Source organism: Schistocerca nitens, chromosome 8 (genome assembly GCF_023898315.1).
Source record: "Schistocerca nitens isolate TAMUIC-IGC-003100 chromosome 8, iqSchNite1.1, whole genome shotgun sequence".
Lineage (NCBI taxonomy): Eukaryota > Metazoa > Arthropoda > Insecta > Orthoptera > Acrididae > Schistocerca > Schistocerca nitens.
This window is the reverse complement of record NC_064621.1, coordinates 241,417,607-241,438,628: the sequence shown is the minus strand read 5'-3', so window position 1 is coordinate 241,438,628 and position 21,022 is coordinate 241,417,607. Positions and strand designations below refer to the sequence as shown.

The 21,022-nt window shown below is 46.0% G+C and overlaps 1 protein-coding gene across 1 annotated transcript in view; it reads left to right on the top strand.

Moving 5' to 3' along the window:
- The window catches only part of LOC126199499 (putative methyltransferase NSUN7), a 194,719-nt gene extending 174,802 nt beyond the window's left edge, over positions 1–19,917 (top strand). The window contains exons 10-11 of the mRNA XM_049936422.1: positions 19,450–19,609; positions 19,763–19,917. Of these exons, the coding sequence (XP_049792379.1) occupies positions 19,450–19,609; positions 19,763–19,917 (315 nt within the window). The remainder of the gene's footprint in view (positions 1–19,449; positions 19,610–19,762) is intronic.
- Positions 19,918–21,022: the final 1,105 nt, after the last annotated feature.

Genomic DNA, 21,022 nt, shown 5'->3' with positions numbered 1-21,022 from the left:
AACTGTGCGCAATAGGCTGCATGATGCGCAACTTCACTCCCGATGTCCATGGCGAGGTACACCTTTGCAACCACCGCAGCGCGGTACAGATGGGCCCAACAACATGCCGAATGGACCACTCAAGATCGGCATCACGTTCTCTTCACCGATGAGTGTAGCATATGCCTTCAACCAGACAGTCGTCTGAGACGTGTTTGGAGGCAACCCGGTCAGGCTGAACGCCTTAGACACATTGTCCAGCGAGTGCAGCAGGGTGGAGGGTGCCTGCTGTTTTGGGATGGCATTATGTGGGGTCGACGTACGCCGCTGGTGGTCATGGAAGGCGCCGTAACGGCTGTACGATACGTGAATGCCATCCTCCGACCGATAGTGCAACCATATCGCTAGCGTATTGGTGAGGCATTCGTCTTTACGGACGACAATTTCCCCACCCCCCATCGTGCACATCTTGTGAATGACTTCCTTCAGCATAACGACATCGCTCGACTAGTGTGGCCAGCATGTTCTCCAGACATGAACCCTATCGCACTTGCGTGGGATAGATTGAAAAGGCCGGCCGGGGTGGCTGAGCGGTTCTAGGCGCTCCATTCTGGAACCGCGCGACCGCTACGGTCGCAAATTGGAATCCTGCCTCGGGCATGGATGTGTGTGATGTCCTTAGGTTAGTTAGGTTTAAGTAGTTCTAAGTTCTAGGGGACTTATGACCTCAGAAGTTAAGTCCCATAGTGCTCAGAGCCATTTGAACCATTTTTAGATTGGAAAGGGTTGTTTATGGACGACGTGACCCACCAACAAATCTGTAGGATCTACGCCGAATCGCCATTAAGGAGTGGGACAATCTGGCCCAACAGTGCCTTGATGAACTTGTGGATAGTATGCCACGACGAATGCAGGCAAGCATCAATGCAAGAGGACGTGCTACTGGGTATTTGAAGTACCGGTGCGTACAGCAATGTGGACTACCACCTCTGAAGGTCTCACTGTATGGGGTACAAAATGCAATGTATGGTTTTCATGAGCAATTATGTTTATGTTTATCTCTATTCCAATTTTCTGTACAGGTTCCGGAACTCTCGGAACCGAGGTGATGCAAATCTTATTTTGATGTGTGTATATGAGCTGGAAAATTCATGTGTGTAGTTTCCAAGTTTGCCGTCCAGAAAGCATACTACCTGTTCCGAAAATAGCAAAGAACAACAAAAGGGTGTCAATCAATAGAAGTAAAATAGTTATTTTGACCTCTTATCCTTACAATAAAAGAAGAGGATGAATTAACTAAGAATAAAACTAAGCCGTATAGCCCTAAGTCTGCAAATTAGTTCATGTTCCAGAAAGAGTCTGAAGAAGAATGCAAGAAACGTAAAGCTACATCTGCATCGACAATAACTAAGAAGAGTAGTCGAAGCTGCAAAACATCCTCATTTACGTCTAACGGTAGTGGTCAGTTCGAAGAAGCCGATGAATGCCTTAATTGTTTTGATTACTCTGAATAGAGTTCGAGCAGATATACCGTGTGCGTCAAGTGGGCTCGCAATCCATTTGGGGGTTCGACAGTGAGGACGAGGCTAACCACGTACGCAATTTATGCAAAGCATAAAGTTTTATAGTTTATAAGCCATTCACAACTAAATTTTGTACGTGAAATATAAACCGTGTGTTCGGAAATTTCAGTTATAAAAAGGTGCAGAATTTGTAGAAGTGAGTGAGTATATAATATTTTGAATAGGAACCCATGTCCGAAAACGTACCCTTCCAATGCTTCAGCTGTTTGTAATCAAGTTTGATAGCTAGGTATGCAACAGGATAGTCATAGTGGGGATGGTTATGTCGGATCGGCTGATGTCATTTGATGTCTATCTTACCTCCTTGACCTGGTTCGAGCCTCATTCACGCGTCTGAGTGTTAGAGCCGCATGGTTGAAAACACGTTTCCAGAACACACCGACAAGAACCTTCTATGTGGCGAAAGTCACGGTAATGGAATAGCTGTTCTTTGTCTTAATCAAGATATTTCTTCACAACGTACGACCCATCGCATAACCCTTTGCGCCACAAGTATACAACGGCTTCGAGAAGGGGGTACCTTCACCGTCAGCAGGCGTGACTGTGATACTCCAAGAAGACAACGCACAACCGAATCGGAAGAGTGTTTGTGAAAACTAAGTAAGTTCCCTTATTGTTTCTTTGGGTATTAGTGAGTGGAATTGTAAAAACAAGTAAAACAAGTGTTATACTGGTTCACGCCTAATAAAGTACTTATAAAAGTGGTCGCGTTACCATGTTACGAAACTGATATAGCACGGAAACGTTACGTTTCCGGACATGGGTTCCTGTTCAAAGTGTTACGTACTCACTCCCCCCTACAAATCTTTGGAACGGAGATTTCCGAACACCCTGTTTAAGCTGTTAGATTTTCATTTACGAATAATTTTTATATGTGAAATATTGTTCCCCATTTCTCAGATTTTTCAGTAAAATGTGAAGTTAGATAATTAAATACTGATTTGGTGAGATTATCATTAAATTAATATTATGCAAAGGAGTGAACTAGTTTAATGATTTATTATAATTTTTTGTGCCTAAGTATGACTGGTGGAAATTCTTCCACTACGTGGAGTTGAGGACTCATACATCAATATCGATAGAGCTATGCGGCATGTCGGTAGTTGCCCTTCCTTTAATGAATTAAAGTGGCTCAGAAACTTAAAAACCGATTTTCTCGAGAATGTATAAAAAATTACAAAAATCCCATTGCTGTGTGTTCCTCTGTAAGCATTTCTATAGACACTGGAAAAACAAATAATAATGTTTGGATTCCATAAGCTCGTACCTAAACATCTTTGCTTTCATAAGGAATGTTGGAATAAGCAAGACGACTTTACCAATGCTCTCCACAGGCAAGACAACAATGAGAGGTAATGACTGAAATTTAGAGCGCTTGGGGTCATTGTTGTGGGTTCCGTTAGGTATAATTGTTTACTCAGTGTTATATAACACAGTTGAAATCGTACGATTGAGACCTCTTCTACCTTTTCCTGTTCTATTATAGGTGTCTCGGCACTGCTGAACGGTATTTAAGTAGTCTTGGACAGTCCTGCCAGAAAAGGTCTTTTGCCTCGATTATACCAAAAACTTCCTTTTGGTACTTTTAGCACTGGTCTTGCTCATCAGGCCACACAGATTTCAGTGGTGAAAATTTTACCTTGAACAAGTTTCAGTTATTAATGATTTTTATTTTAGCATCAATACTTCTCTAGAAGTGAATATTAGACCAACAATAAAAGTGGGGCAGTAGTAAAAAAACTCAGATATGGTTTTCAGGGACTCAAACTTTGGCAGCTGTCGAAACGAGACCATGCCGTTTTCGTTTTTAATTGAAATTTGTAATTTGCTTTTACAGACTCTCAGTTCTACATTGTGTTTCAATTACTATGGTCCAGATATTAAAGAGTAGTGGATAAGGGCAAATGTATCAATTCATTATAACTATCCTGATCCAGAAACGATTGCGTCGAAATTTATTAAAGAAAATGAAAGAATTTAAAATTTTCCTTTGATCTACTGGAGATGATGAAAATTCATATACACTCCTGGAAATGGAAAAAAGAACACATTGACACCGGTGTGTCAGACCCACCATCTTTGCTCCGGACACTGCGAGAGGGCTGTACAAACAATGATCACACGCACGGCACAGCGGACACACCAGGAACCGCGGTGTTGGCCGTCGAATGGCGCTAGCTGCGCAGCATTTGTGCACCGCCGCCGTCAGTGTCAGCCAGTTTGCCGTGGCATACGGAGCTCCATCGCAGTCTTTAACACTGGTAGCATGCCGCGACAGCGTGGACGTGAACCGTATGTGCAGTTGACGGACTTTGAGCGAGGGCGTATAGTGGGCATGCGGGAGGCCGGGTGGACGTACCGCCGAATTGCTCAACACTTGGGGCGTGAGGTCTCCACAGTACATCGATGTTGTCGCCAGTGGTCGGCGGAAGGTGCACGTGCCCGTCGACCTGGGACCGGACCGCAGCGACGCACGGATGCACGCCAAGACCGTAGGATACTACGCAGTGCCGTAGGGGACCGCACCGCCACTTCCCAGCAAATTAGGGACACTGTTGCTCCTGGGGTATCGGCGAGGACCATTCGCAACCGTCTCCATGAAGCTGGGCTACGGTCCCGCACACCGTTAGGCCGTCTTCCGCTCACGCCCCAACATCGTGCAGCCCGCCTCCAGTGGTGTCGCGACAGGCGTGAATGGAGGAACGAATGGAGACGTGTCGTCTTCAGCGATGAGAGTCGCTTCTGCCTTAGTGCCAATGATGGTCGTATGCGTGTTTGGCGCCGTGCAGGTGAGCGCCACAATCAGGACTGCATACGACCGAGGCACACAGGGCCAACACCCGGCATCATGGTGTGGGGAGCGATCTCCTACACTGGCCGTACGCCACTGGTGATCGTCGAGGGGACACTGAATAGTGCACGGTACATCCAAACCGTCATCGAACCCATCGTTCTACCATTCCTAGACCGGCAAGGGAACTTGCTGTTCCAACAGGACAATGCACGTCCGCATGTATCCCGTGCCACCCAACGTGCTCTAGAAGGTGTAAGTCAACTACCCTGGCCAGCAAGATCACCGGATCTGTCCCCCATTGAGCATGTTTGGGACTGGATGAAGCGTCGTCTCACGCGGTCTGCACGTCCAGCACGAACGCTGGTCCAACTGAGGCACCAGGTGGAAATGGCATGGCAAGCCGTTCCACAGGACTACATCCAGCATCTCTACGATCGTCTCCATGGGAGAATAGCAGCCTGCATTGCTGCGAAAGGTGGATATACACTGTACTAGTGCCGACATTGTGCATGCTCTGTTGCCTGTGTCTATGTGCCTGTGGTTCTGTCAGTGTGATCATGTGATGTATCTGACCCCAGGAATGTGTCAATAAAGTTTCCCCTTCCTGGGACAATGAATTCACGGTGTTCTTATTTCAATTTCCAGGAGTGTAGATATAATTTTGTAATAATTTGTTTATCTCTACCACTTGCACAATATGTTAAATTGACAACAATCTTTCAATGTGGCGTCTTCCACGTCGCACAATGTCCTCGAAAATCACAAGCAGTGAGGATGCCTTCAAGGAGCTACGCATGTCTCGATAGGTGTCTCATACTCAACACACTTCAGATGATCGCACAAGAAGAAGTCAGATCAGATGACGGAGCTGCCCACGAAACATGATCTCCTTTCTCTTTTTCAGCTGCCAGGGAATGTCTGACATGAGCGTTGACGAACAAAATGTGCAGTGTGAGCTGGGGCTCCATCAGATTGAACCATGTAAAGGAAGGAAGCAGATACAGTCACGCTAATTAATCACTGACTATCGTTCCCACAAGCTCATTATAAGTCTAATCATATCACCAAAAAAAATTAGTTCTCTCCCCCCTTTCCCTCCGGGAGGGATCACGCCAAATTCATGTGACACTGCTCGGTGCCTTCTTAAGTGCTTCATTTAGGAGATGAAAACTGTCAGCAAGATTCTGTAGAGCTACTAAACGGCAGAAATGTTGATTATTACCTTTCAGCGCTTGTTCCAAATAGTTCCAGACATTTTCTGTGGGATTAAAATTGGGCGATTTAGGTTTACTGAGTGTTTTTCAAACAAGGAACGTAAGAGTGCACCCCTGTAACCACGGTTGTTGCCATCATGTTGTTGTTGAATACTTTGTCACAGAGAATGTTGATGTTCATGTTCATGGTATCTTGAATGAGTGGGCCCAAGTCATGGTATGTGGAATACCCCCTACATGCCATAGAACCACCTCCAACCTTAACTACACCAGAACTACGCCATGCATCATTTGAAAAGAGGCAAAACCGATACTCATCGAAGCACACTACATGCCGCCGGGTGGCTACTCTCCAGTTTCTGTGTTGTTTACCCCGTAGAGGACTCACACCTTATATATAGCCATGAGCAGTCAACTTTTGCAATATACCCGACTCTATATGTCTACTACTAGCAGTTCCCTTCGTAATTTTCGCTCGGTAAATAGCTGAAAATGGCCTTCATTCAGTGATAGCAACAATTACTGTCGGGTTTAAAACCGATTGCCACTGACGAGGCGCGAAATTCGTCACAGACCCATGTTGGTTAGGATCTCTTTAGGACCGCCGTTCTTACGCTGTTGCTGCGCCTAGCACACCATTCATTGCAGACACGTTGGAGAGTCTGCGTTGATACACCATTAGCTTGTTTTTTTTTTTTTTTTTTTTTCCAATGTGCTCAAGGGCACGTCGGAATACGATAGCTCCTTTCTTACTTTCTGTCACGTCTCCACGTGACTGCAATAATTCTATACAGTCGCCCGGCACGTACAAGCCTACAGCACTTCATTTCGATGACTTATATCAGTACTGGAAGTTCAGATCACTTCCTGGCACCAATTCTCCAACGTTCAAAGTGCACATTTGTCTAGTGAGCTTATGTTGATGACTCTTCAATGGTTCCACTATATTTTGGCATAATAGTTTCCATAAAGTTCTAAAATATTGCGCAATACTGCTGAAAGGTACGAAGATGGACGCCTCCTACGCAGTAAACAAAGACATAGCGAGGAGAGTCCCACTAAGATCAGACACGATGCCTGTTATTTGCAGAAAATCTAAGATGCAAATTCAAAAATAAACCTTTTATATTATTATATTTTTTATTATTGCCAAACAAGATTCTAAAAGTTTATTTTAAACAAAGAAAGTAACTAGTAAATGTTTATACTGTTCTGAACCACACAAGGATCTGACGCAGGCATGGCCAAGAATTCGTCTCATGAGCAAGAATGCAATAGCACTCAGCCTCGTTGCACATTTCCCCACCGCCATGTCACACTGTCCGAGCGCTTTGAGGGGAGAGATGGCGAAACTGCGAACGTGCTGCATCTAAATGGCAATACAGTCACACTGCATACGACTTGGTTTTATATTTCACATTTCTCAGCAACATAGATCAAAAACAAAACAAATTTTCAGTATTATGTAATATTTTTGGCGTGGTGAAGGCATGATATAATTTTTATCTGGTACAGACTGTCGGCATACGGATAGATGCAGATAATTTCACAATTTTCGCATTCGGGTTGCCACGTAATCGTGACAGATTTAGTCTAATAATCGAGAAAAACTCTTTCACACACACATTAGGTAACCGAAATATTGTAGCATTTTCAAGACCTCATGACGGAGACGTGGAAGCTACATAAGGAAAGCAATGAAGACGTACTGTGCAGTTTTAACGGTAAAGAGACTTGTCTATAAAACGGGAATTACCCTGCCGATCCATCAGTTACATCTGCACACGCACAACATACTTTTAAGTGAAGCGGCCAAGCAGTCTCGAAAACAGATCTAAGATTGGCGGTGTCCTCCATATGTTTAGGAAGCCATTACTGTAATTCTTTCAAGGCCACGATGAATTCTTCAAACCTCGCGACTTCTTTGACGACAGTGATCTTAGGGAACCGCACTGTGTTTGACAGAATGTGTCCCCATCAAATCAGAAACAAGTCGTTTCTCACCTTGAAATGTCTTAATGTGGGTAATGTGCAGTCAAGTCCACTTAAAATACGAAGTCTCCAATCCATACCACATGTTCTAATTTTCGTTCCTGTACTCCTTTTTCCGTCGTGAATTCAACAATAGCGATTTTTAAGTAAAAAAAAGTAGTTTCAGGCATGCCTCGTGACTTAACTAGCGTACTTTGCAGTAATATGTAAAGTGTTTATACTGTTCGTTCAGTTCCATCGAAATCTGTTGCAACTGACTGTAGAATAATGCGTGCGAGTTTAGAAATTTTAATATTCGTACGACCTGTTTCTTCGCGTGCTCCATGCCTGGAAATTTAGCACAAAATGCTTCTTGATGTGCAGAACAATGAACCCCATCTGCGGCCGTTGTAATTTCTTGCTTTTCTTTGTCATCTAAATCGTTATATTCTTTCTGCGTGATGCTGCAATGTAGTTTCATAGCAAATACGCAGTACCCAACTGCGTAATATACACTGAAGTACCAGAGAAACTGTAATAGACAAGCGTATTCAAATATAGGGGTTTGTAAAAAGTCAGAATACGACGCAGCGTTGGGCAATGCCTATATAAGACAACAAGCTGGTGCAATTATTAAATCGGTTACTGTTGCCACAATGGGAGGTTATCAAGATTTGAGTGAGTCTGAACGTGGTGTTATAGCTGGCGCACGAGCGGTGGGACACAGCATCTCCGAGATAGCGATGAAGTGGGGATTTTCCCATACGACCGTTTCACGACTGTTCCGCGAATATCAGGAATCCGGTAAAATATCAAATCTCCGACATCGCTGAGGCCGGCAAAAGATCATGCAAGAACGGGACCAACAACGACTGAAGAGAATCGTTCAACGTGACAAAAGTGCAACCCTTCCGCAAACTGCTGCAGATTGCAATGCCGGGGCATCAACAAGTGTCAGCGTGTGAACCATTCAACGAAACATCATCAACGTTTGCTTTCGGAGCCGAAGACTGTACGACACAAAGCTTCACGCCTCGCCTGGGTCTGTCAACACCGATATTGGACTGTTGATATCTGGAAACAGGTTGCCTCGTTTCACATTGTATCGACCGGATGAACATGTACGGGTAAGGAGGCAACCTCATGAATCCATGGACCCTGCATGTCAGCAGGGGACTGTTCAAGCTGGTGGAGGCTCTGTAATGGTGTGGGGCGTGTGCAGTTGGAGTGATATGGGACTCCTGATACGTCTAGATACGAATCTGACAAGTGACACGTACTTGAGCATCCTGTCTGATCACCTGCATCCATTCATATCCACTGTGTATTCCGACGGAATGGGGCAATTCTAGCAGGACAATGCTACAACCCACACGTCCAGAATTGTAACAGAATGGCTCCAGGAACACTCTTTTGAGTTTAAACACTTCCGATGGCCACCAAACTCTCGAGGTATGAACATTGTTGAGCATATCTGGGATGCCTTGCTACGTGCTGTACAGAAGAGATCTCCAACCCCTCATACTCTTACGGATTTATGGACAGCCCTGCAAGACTCATGGTGTCAATTTCTTGCAATACTACTTCAGACATTAGTCGAGTCCATGCCACGTCGTGTTGCGGCACTTCTGCGTGCTTGCGGGGTCCCTACAAGATAGTAGGAAGTATACCAGTTTCTTTGGCTCTTCAGTGTATATTGAGAATTCTCATCCCTCTAGTCATTCATTTGTAAAGGCTTGTGGTGATAGATCGTTAGACTGTCTCTTTTTGTTCCAACAGGCACTGGGTCTCTGAATGTCCTTCATACCACGAACAAATAGCGAACGCTAAACAGTGCCGACACAACGATTCTACCGCCAGAAAAATGTTACACCACAATACGCTATGAAATGTCGCGCTGTTCCGAGTACTTCCGGGAAGGACCGAGCAAAGTCGAGACAGACCGAGCCTTGGCTCGTACACGGTCAGCACACCTTGCACACCTGAAGTCGAAGGACCGAGCAAAGTCGAGACAGACCGAGCCTTGGCTCGTACACGGTCAGCACACCCTGCACACCTGAAGTCGAAGGACCGAGCAAAGTCGAGACAGACCGAGCCTTGGCTCGTACACGGTCAGCACACCCTGCACACCTGAAGTCGAAGGACCGAGCAAAGTCGAGACAGACCGAGCCTTGGCTCGTACACGGTCAGCACACCCTGCACACCTGAAGTCGAAGGACCGAGCAAAGTCGAGACAGACCGAGCCTTGGCTCGTACACGGTCAGCACACCCTGCACACCTGAAGTCGAAGGACCGAGCAAAGTCGAGACAGACCGAGCCTTGGCTCGTACACGGTCAGCACACCCTGCACACCTGAAGTCGAAGGACCGAGCAAAGTCGAGACAGACCGAGCCTTGGCTCGTACACGGTCAGCACACCCTGGCCCGCATCTCGTGGTCGTGCGGTAGCGTTCTCGCTTCCCACGCCCGGGTTCCCGGGTTCGATTCCCGGCGGGGTCAGGGATTTTCTCTGCCTCGTGACGGCTGGGTGTTGTGTGCTGTCCTTAGGTTAGTTAGGTTTAAGTAGTTCTAAGTTCTAGGGGACTGATGACCATAGATGTTAAGTCCCATAGTGCTCAGAGCCATTTGAACCATTCAGCACACCCTGCACACCTGAAGTCTGGCTCGCCTTGCCCGTCCCTGATCTAACCTTTTAACGTAAATAAGTAGGTGAAAGACAATCAGTGATACCTTTTATATGTGGAGGCAACGAGCAGTGGAACAGAGACGAGAGTGTGTGCTTTGTGAGACAGAAGCAGGCAGTAGGTTGCCAGACACGGAGGCTCGCCACTGTGTGGGGACCGAGATACGGAACGGCGATATCAGGCAGCACGGGTTGTTAGGCGCGTCTGGCGTAAGTGGACGCGGGCGTCACCCAGCTGTACATGACGTTGCGATCGTAGGCGACACATCGGCTGCCGTTTTGGAGGCTCCATCCAGAATTACGGGGCATAACAGCTCGTAATACCTATACTGCATTTGTTAGATGGGTACTAGTCTCGAAAGTAAATATGGCTGCTCTTTGCTCTGCCATATAAAGGGGGGGAACTAAAGTTAAACTTCCAAAACGCAGTAGAAATAACACCACTGGTCAGAATGACGTCAAACTGCAACGGAATATTATCGGAGAAGGGGGAAAACGTATGGCATAAGAAAAAAATAGTGAGAAAATTGATCAATAGATGACGCTGTATGCGCCAGAATATGTAAATGAAATCACCTGTCATGCGCACGACCCACTGAAGTTAATATAAACACGCCGGGTAAACGGCTTTTCCTCCTTTCGCGTCTACGACGTTCGCCATGACTGTCTCAATGCAGGATCGCTCTCTGTTTGTAAAGCTGTATTACAAGAATGATGATTGTGCACACGTCGCTCTGCAAAAGTTCCGGACACTGAAGGGTTTGAAAAAAGTAGTTGGTCCGATGACTGCCGTGGGTCTGGAGAAAATGATTTGGAAATTCGCAAAGACGGGTTCTTTTGGTGTGCAACCCGGCAGAGGGAGGAAACAATTTGATTCGACGTCAGTGGAAGCAGTGGCCTCAACAAAGCAGGAGGAGACGGGTGGTGGTGTGCAGACGTGTAGTGCACGAAGAATTACCCGAACATTGGACATACCCGTGAGCACGGTGCGTAAAATCCTTTCTTTGTTATCCATTAAAAATTACACATATGCACGAGTTGCTCCTTGTGACTTGCCAGCAAGCTTTCCCTTAGAATTTCTTGCTAGCATGGCAGTGGACAATGATTGGCCGTGGAAGATTTTGTCGACAGCCGAAGCCCACTTGCATCTGACAGGATATGTCAATACACAGACTTGTCGAATATGGGAAACGGAAAATCCACACGTAAATCAACCAGTACAGCTTCATCCTGAAGAGGTGACTGTGTGGTGCGGGTTTACGGCATCATTTATCAGAAGGCCAAATTTTTTCTAAGAGACAGATGCTTTCGGTCCTGTTACCTGTACCATCACTGGTGAGCGCTATGAGTGTCTTTAGCGCAACCACGTCATTCGAGCTCTCCAACAGCGTGGATGTGTGGACTGGATCATTTCTATGCAAGATGGCGCACTTCAGCACACTGCAAATTTAGTTACGCAGCTGCTGAAGCGCCATTTCGAAAATGCTAGAATTATCAGCCGCCGTTTCCCTACAGTCTGGCCGTCCTGATCACCTGATCTTAATCTGTGTGGCTTCTGGCTGTGGGGCTATCTGAAAGATGTTGCGTTCACTGTTCCGATTGCAAAATTAGCTGCATTGAAAGCATGCATTGCGCAATATATTCTGAACATGACCCCGTAAACACTTCGATCAGTTGTGGAACATGCTGTTTCTGGATTTCAACTTGTTGCAGAAAACGGTAGACAGCACATTAAACATGTTTTGCACCGAAATTAATAATCCGATTTGATTTTGACTGATGCTTTTTATGCGGTTTTTGGCCTCAGTACAATTTAAAACCGATGTGATTGGTGCTTTTTATGCTGTTTTTGGCCTCAGGAAAATTAAAAATCGATGTGAGTGATGCTTTTTATGTGTTAAGACAGTTAAGAACCGATTTTTCCCATCCGATGTGATATGACCTAGCCGTGGTGGATGTGCTTACGTAACTAACAGTAACACACCTATACACCCATGCACACTGAGTGCTTAGTACAGTTTGTTTAACGTCAGACGTACGGCTTAGATATTGTATGATTCATTTGTCATTTGTAGTCGACCAGTATTAAATTATTGTAACTATTTATTTTTCTTCTGCCACACATTTTCCCCCTTCTGCAATAATATTCCGTTGCAATTTGACGTCATTCTGACCAGTGGTGTTATTTCTACAGCGGTTTGGAAGTTTGACTTTAATTATAATCAACCTGTACTTCTGTAACTTCAAAGAATTGCTGAAAGGACATTTCACTAACTAATCATAGAGCAGTAGCGATGGTTCAGAACTACATTTACGTAAGCTAACATGTCTGCTGACAATACGTCACTCATAAAAGATACTTGAAACAGTGATTTATTAAATTACTGTCTCTGTCCCTTTGCAACACTTCTTCGTCAACATTTAGTGCGGAACGATATCAGCGTTGGTAGGGAGCTGCCTGGCATCATCCCGCCGGCATTAATGCTGAAGACATCGCAAGAACGTCATATTTCTGACTACATAGAACTGTGACGAGTATAGTTTCAATCAACAGACTTAACCGCCTCGATGTTATTTTATTTGATTAACTCTGTTACTGTCTTAGCTTGTTGGTGGAACATTAATTACTAATTTCTTTCATTAATATCTCCCTAGTACGCAGCCTAGTCACATTAATGTAACCCTGCCTGTATTCTACGTCAATGTGCAACCACCACTCACAGAGGGCACTTGGCAGCACCAACAATGAGCATGCGAGTGGGGGGAGGGGGGGCACGCATAAAAACAGTGCAGTCGTTGTCGTACTGCGTAATCGGACTGATTTATCTGATGTCCAGAAGCGCATGAGTATTTGCTTTCGGGCCAAGACTGGAAGCATTTCCGAAACGGCTAATTCTGTAAACTAGTCGGATATTTGTAAGGGCGAACAGATGTGCAGCTGTTGAGCAACTGACCTTCCGGATGAACGAAGGGGCTCCCAACAGTGTCTCCTCAATGATCATTCAGCGAACGTTGCTGCATATGGGCTCCCCCAGCAGGCGCCTGGTCCGTGCACCAATGATGACTGAGGTTTATGGGCGACGAACGGATGCCCAATGAGTTGTGACAGTTGGCCCCGTCAGATGAATCACGAAATATGCTCCATAAGACAGATGGCTATTGGAGAGTACTGTGTGAAAGTCTGATAGCAAATACCCTGCAACAACGTTATGGTCTGGGGAATGTTTTTGTGCCATTTCATAGATGAGTTCGTCATTCTGGAAGGCAAAGCGGATCAACACAGGAGGTATACATCTATCCTTGGGTACCATATCCACCCCTACGTGCGGTTTGTTTTTCCGCGGCACGATGGCATCTACCAGCAAGACAATGCAACGTGCCCCGTAGCTCGCAGTGTACGTTCTTGATTCGAAGAGCACTAGGATGAGTTTACCGAATTCCCCTGGCCACCAAATTCCCAGCATTTAACCCAACCGCGAATCTGTGGGACCACCTCGATCCGGCTGTTCACGCCATTCATCATGAACCGAGAAACGTAGCGCAGCTGGCCGCGGCATAGCTCCACGTCTCCATCCGTACCTTCCAGAACCTCGTTGACTCTCTGCACATCTCGCAGAGGGCCGTTGCAAAAGGTGGTTAGTCAGGCTTTTGACTGGTAGTCACATTAATGAGATTTGACAGTGTACCCGCATAATTAGTAAGAAACTTTTATTTCTCATTTCATTCTTGTATATATGAGCTTCTTCCACGAATAATCGCATTTCAGCACTGTTCAGATTAATACTGAATAGAGGTTTGAATATAAAGAATTTAACTCGCAACGACTCAGTTTTATCTGCTACGATCAAATGTGAGAAGGGGTGGGGCAGGTGGCTGTGATACGGCCTGTTGCCAAAGACGGAGAGTTTTTTTGTATGAGTTTTGTGACCCCAACTTAGCAGAAGTGGAGAGTGCCAGCTAACTGCACATAACGCAATTTTCTGTGGCCACGCCGCGCGGGATTCGCCGAGCGGTCTAGGGGCGCTGCAGTCATGGACTGTGCGGCTGGTTCCGGCGGAGGTTCGAGTCCTCCCTCGGGCATGGGTGTGTGTGTTTGGCCTTAGGATAATTTCGGTTAAGTAGTGTGTAAGCTTAGGGACTGATGACCTTAGCAGTTAAGCCCCATAAGATTTAACACACATTTGAACTTTTTTTTTTTCTGTGGCCACCAAGTTTTTCCTTTAGCCATTCAGGTGTCATAATGTCGATTCTGACTCAGCACTGTCACTAAAAGTCCGATAGTCAGGAAATTGGTGCAACCTGAAGAAACGACTCCGTTTGGGCCAATTTTGCTACTGCTCTATTGTACAAGTCACGATTTAAATATCCCAAGTGTTAGCAGACGTTACCGCTCTTTATAGCTGTAGCCTCAGGAATCTCAAACGCCCATTTAGAACTGCCTCAACTACAGGGCATTCTGTCTGCGGTGAAACAGGCTCCGTCCAATAAATGTACAGTCACGGAAAAGAGAGGATCGGCCACACATTACTGCACCACCCATTGGCTCAACGCAACTCAGCACCCTCTTTGACACGGCTGAAGAAACGAGCAGCGAATTGTAAAGTCTTGTGAAGATTTACAAGACGACATGAGGATATTTGAAAGAATTCGTAACTCACTGCAGAGATGAGGACAGTATTGCATCCAAAATGCGAGGACGTAAGGTGGGGCACTTCCCTTAACAAGTACGGTAATTCAGTAAATTGTAACGTGTAACCTGCTGAAGTAATATTGTATTTCTTATTAAAGTAGGGCATGGGTGAAATTTGAGGCCTATTAGATTTTACTGACTAGGACAATATTTCATACTAAAGCCAATGGCAGCTCGTAACCACACTTTCCACAATTTAGGTTTTCACGGCGGGTATTAATTTCACTTAAAACTTCCAGGCTGACAGGCCATGGTCGATATGTAAAACTTTCCTCAGACGTTTCATCTCCGGCTGCGAGAGATATCCACGGTGGTGAAGTGGCGAACTGCAGTCAGAACTCTTTTTTTTTTTTTCCTTTACTGTTATTTCATCCCCCCTCGCCCCATGTGGGTGGAGGAGTGGGCTGGCAGCGGTACAATCAGCCCACTCTTCAGCCAATAGATATTATTGTTTATCTCTGATGCTAAACACAAAACAAGGAGACATATTTGCCATGAATTTAAAATTGTTTTAGAAGGTGATGTTCATAGGAGACTGTCTTCACGAGTAGTTTAAAACCGTTGATAAAAGTGTAGACACACAACACAGTTAAAAACACTCGAAGAACACTAAACAAAATCATTGAACATGACAGAAGGAGCACTGACCATTAAAAATGGAGCACAGTACACTCTCACTAAAACTGGAAAAGGACATTCGCTCGTATGGTGGGTTGTTGATGAAAAGAAAGGTGGGTATGGGGAGAGATAGAAAGAGGACAGAGGACTAGCAAGAGGTGGTGATGAGACAGGGGCGGCTGTGGGCGACAAGGAAAGAGAGGTAGCTGGTACTGGGACCTATAAATTTGAATGGAAAAAGTGGTGGAGGCGTCAGGGGAGAGGAAAAGGAGGAATGGGGAGAAGACTAGGAGGAGCCCTTTGGGGTTGGATAAGGTGGGTTGGATTCAGATTTGGTAGTTAGGTTTATGTCGGGACAAAGAAATGCAATATTACTTCAACAGGATACACGTTACAGTTTAGTGTACAGCCGTATCTATTAAGGGAAGTGCTCCACCGCATGTCCTCGCGTTTTGGGTGCAATACTGCCCTTGTCTCTGCAGTCAGTTACAAATCCTTTCAATCAGCCCCAGATCATCTTGTAAATGTTGACAAGACAGTACAATTAACTGCTTATTTCTTCAATAGTATCAAAAAGAGTGCTGCATTGCGTTGATCCAATGGGTGCTGCAGTGATATGTGGCCCATCCTCACTTTTCCGTGAATACTTAAATACTACTTTTCTACATAGTTGCCATTTAAATTAATGCACTTATCGTAGCGATGGACGAGCTTGGAAATTCCTTCGTCGTAAAATTCGGCCGCCTGCGCCTTCAACCACGTGGTTAATCAGTAACCCGGTAGAAATACGATTTTTGTGGATTTCCTGGAAAGAGGCACTAAAATAAACTCTCAAAGGTATTGCCAAACTCTGCACAACCTCAGAAGAGCAATACAAAACAAGCGCAGGGGAAAGTTGGGCTCAAAGATCTTGCTGATTCACGACAACGCCCGGGCCCACACGTAAAATGCCACTCGTGAAGTTCTCGAATCTTTTAAGTGGGGCCGGCAGGTGTGGCCGTGCGGTTCTAGGCGCTTCAGTCTGGAACCGCGTGACCGCTGCAGTCGCAGGTTCGAATCCTGCCTCGGGCATGCATGTGTGTAATGTCCTTAGGTTAGTTAGGTTTAAGTAGTTCTAAGTTCTAGGGGACTGATGACCACGGATGTTAAGTCCCATAGTGCTCAGAGCCATTTGAACCATTTTTAAGTGGGAGTTGTTTCCTCATCCGCCGTACAGTCCCAACCTGGCACCAAGCGACTTCCACTTATTCCCAGCAATGAAGAAGTGGTTGGTTATGCAGCGTTTTGATGACGACGCACAGCTTCAAGAAGAGGTAACCACGTGGTTGAAGGCGCAAGCGGCAGAATTTTACAACGAAGGAATTTCCAAGCTCGTCCATCGCTATGATAACTGCCTTAATTTAAATGGCAACTATGTAGAAAAGTAGTATTGAAGTGTGGCTTTCCTCTGTATATAATAAAAAAATTCCAATACATTATTTATTTTTAATTCCAAAACGTAATGTACTTTGTGGATAGCCCTCGTATTTTTCTTGGATGGAGCCTATTTCATCACAGACAGAATGCTCAGTGTTTGAAACAGTTCTAAATAGGCGTTAGAAAATCCTCGGGCTACAGCTATATAGAGCAGTAACGTCTTCTACTACTTGGGAAATTGAAATCGTGGCCTGTACAATAGAGCAATACAAAAATTGGCGCAAACGCTGTGTTTAGGGAGAGGGAGACAGTTGAAATTTCTTTCGGAGAGGATGTGGAGGGCGTGCTAATGGAGGGTTGGTTGGATGTGTAGATACAGGCGTGGTAGCACACTAGGATTGGAAAAGAGTCGGGACACGGTAAGATTGTTGGAGTCGAGTTTGCGGATGGTGTAGTTTATTCGGAGGTGTTCAGTGTGAGTGAGGAGAGGTCGGAATTTGATGAGTTGGTAAACATTCCTTGTGGTAGAAGGTAAGATGATGCGGAAAGCTAGGCAGAAAGCATGGCGTTCGAGGATCTGGAGGGACTTAAAGAACTTGGGTGCGGCGACCCATGCAGAACTTGGATTTCTATGTGTGCAGGACAATGGATGGGTCCCCATATTTGGCCAGTTAGTAGTTTGTCTGTTGTGGGCTTTCTGTCAAATGGATGGTAGGTGAGGTTTCCACGTTATTTGCTGGTGGAAGGATAGTCAAAAGTATTTCAGTGTGTTAATTAGCTAGATAGCACGGTTGTAAATGGTGGAGTATCAGTCCTGCAGATGGAAGGTGCGGCTGGTGGGTCCTGTAATTAAATCAGAACTCGAGGGAGTGCCGAATGCCGAATGTATAGGCAGTATAGAAGGCACCACAGTGCTTCACATGCCGGCGGCTATGACACTGTCTGCGGCAGTGACAACGTTCCCGACTGAAAGTAATCGATCTTCATTCCGTCGGTGTGAAGTCGACATTTTATCTAATTTGACACCTTCCGCTCCTTTCTTTTGAAACTATTACGGTTTTATAATACTCTCTTTCAAATTCTGAAGGTGGCAGGGGTACAATACAGGGAGCGAAAGGCTATTTACAATTTGTACAGAAATCAGATAGCACTTATATGAGTCGAGGGACATGAAAGGAAAGCAGTGGTTGGGAAGAGAGTGAGACAGGGTTGTAACCTCTCCCCTATGTTATTCAATCTGTATATTAAGCAAGCAGTGAAGGAAACAAAAGAAAAATTCGGAGTAGGAATTAAAATCCATGGAGAAGAAATAAAAACTTTGAGGTTCGCCGATGACATTGTAATTCTGTCAGAGACAGCAAAGGACTTGGAAGAGCAGTTGAACGGAATGGACAGTGTCTTGAAAGGAGGATATAAGATGAACATCAACAAAAGCAAAACGAGGATAATGGAATGTAGTCGAATTAAATCTGGTGATGCTGAGGGAATTAGATTAGGAAATGAGGCACTCAAAGTAGTGAAGGAGCTTTGTTATTTGGGGAGAAAAATAACTGATGATGGTCGAACTAGAGAGGATATAAAATGTTGACTGGCAATGGCAAGGAAAGCGTTTCTGAAGAAGAGAAATTCGTTAACATCGGGTATAGATTTTAGTATCAGGAAGTCGTTTCTGAAAGTATTTGTATGGAGTGTAGCCATGTATGGAAGTGAAACATGGACGATAAATAGTTTGGACAAGAAGAGAATAGAAGCTTTCGAAATGTGGTGCTACAGAAGAATGCTGAAAATTAGATGGGTAGATCACATAACTAATGAGGAGGTATTGAATGAAATTGGGGAGGAGTTTGTGGCACAACTTGACAAGAAGGAGGGACCGGTTGGTAGGACATGTTCTGAGGCATCAAGGGATCACAAATTTAGCATTGGAGGGCAGTATGGAGGGTAAAAATCGTAGAAGGAGGCCAAGAGATGAATACACTACCCGGCTAGAGTGGCCGTGCGGTTCTAGGCGCTACAGTCTGGAGCCGAGCGACCGCTACGGTCGCAGGTTCGAATCCTGCCTCGGACATGGATATGTGTGTTGTCCTTAGGTTAGTTAGGTTTAAGTAGTTCTAAGTTCATGACGACTGATGACCTCAGAAGTTAAGTCGCATAGTGCTCAGAGCCATTTGAACCATTTGAACCAATACACTAAGCAGATTCAGAAGGATGTAGGTTGCCGTAGGTACTGGGAGATGAAGAAGCTTGCACAGGATAGAGTAGCATGGAGAGCTGCATCAAACCAATCTCAGGACTGAAGACCACAACAACAACAAATCTCAATAGCCTCTCTGTAGAAGCACACTTGATAATGATAAGTTTTCGATGTGACGAGCGTCTTAGACGGTCGCTGTGTACCGCGAAAGTGATGTCAGCCTTTGCTAAATGCTCTTGTTACGACAATGAGTCCGTGAATACGTAGCCGCACAGTGTGTGCAAAGGATGGATGGTGATTGTGTACAGGAGGTGGTCCGGCTCGACAACAAGTACATGATCGACATAGCGGAGTCACGCGGACTGTTCGGCATTCCGGCGGGCGCCAAGAAGTCGGCGGCCGGGCGGCGACGGCGGGAGCAGACGGCGGCGTCGGCGTCTGCGTCGGCGGCGGCGGCGTCGCAGGGCAGCAGCGGCAAGAGGCGGCGCAGCGCGGCGGAGCTGGAGCGGCTGGCCAGGCCGACGCGCGCCTCGCTGCTGCGGTCGGCGGTCGGCCTGGAGGGCGACGCGACCACCTGCCCGCGCATGGAGGCGCACCTGCGCGCCTGGAGGGGCGCCGAAGCGCGCCGCTGGTGGCGCGAGGCGGCGCAGCACGTGGCCAGGGGGCAGCCCGGCCCGCTGCGGCTCACCAGGACGCGCCGCAGGGTCACCCGGCCGCCGCTCGCGCTGCCCGTCACCTCGCTGCCCATGTCGCCCGCCGACAGCGGGCCGCAATAGTTCTGCGTCTCTGTACAACCAATAAAACGTCCGTATCAATATGACGCCGTGTTCTCTCACTTACCGAACACTTGTTCTTTCCACAGCTAAGCTACAGTTACAGCCGTATTCTGCGATCTGGCAAAGATACTGGAATGCGTGCATCGCAATATGCGACGGGCATTCAATAAGTAATGCAACACATTCGGTTGAAAAAATGTGGAACTTGTTGTGAGACACACTGGAATATTCCCGTTTCAGCCCCTCTAGTTTCACGTAATTCCGACAGGTGGCGAGTAGTAGGTCTATGTTCGTTCTGGGCACACTTTGAAGACGTATATACGCAGCGATTACGCGCTACGCTATGGCACCGTACCCATCTGAGTCATTGCCCTATGGCTGTTGCGCAAGGTTGGGGCAGCCATCTAGATGAGTCAGTTACGTACACACACACATATACAGGGTGTTACAAAAAGGTACGGCCAAACTTTCAGGAAACATTCCTCACACACAAATAAAGGAAAGATGTTACGTGGACATGTGTCCGGAAACGCTTAATTTCCATGTTACAGCTCATTTTAGTTTCGTCAGTATGTACTGTACTTCCTCGATTCACCGCCAGTTGGCCCAATTGAAGGAAGGTAATGTTGACTTCGGTGCTTGTGTTGACATGTGACTCATTGCTCTACAGCACTAGCATCAAGCACATCAGTACGTAGCATCAACAGGTTAGTATTCATCTCGAATGTGATTTTGCAGTCACTGCAATGTTTACAAATGCGGAGTTGGCAGATGCCCATTTGATGTATGGATTAGCACGGGGCAATAGCCGTGGCGCGGTACGTTTGTATCGAGACAGATTTCCAGAACGAAGGTGTCCCGACAGGAAGACGTTCGAAGCAATTGATCGGCGTCTTAGGGAGCACGGAACATTCCAGCCTATGACTCGCGACTGGGGAAGACCTAGAACGACGAGGACACCTGCAATGGACGAGGCAATTCTTCGTGCAGTTGACGATAACCCTAATGTCAGCGTCAGAGACGTTGCTGCTGTACAAGGTAACGTTGACCACGTCACTGTATGGAGAGTGCTACGGGAGAACCAGTTGTTTCCGTACCATGTACA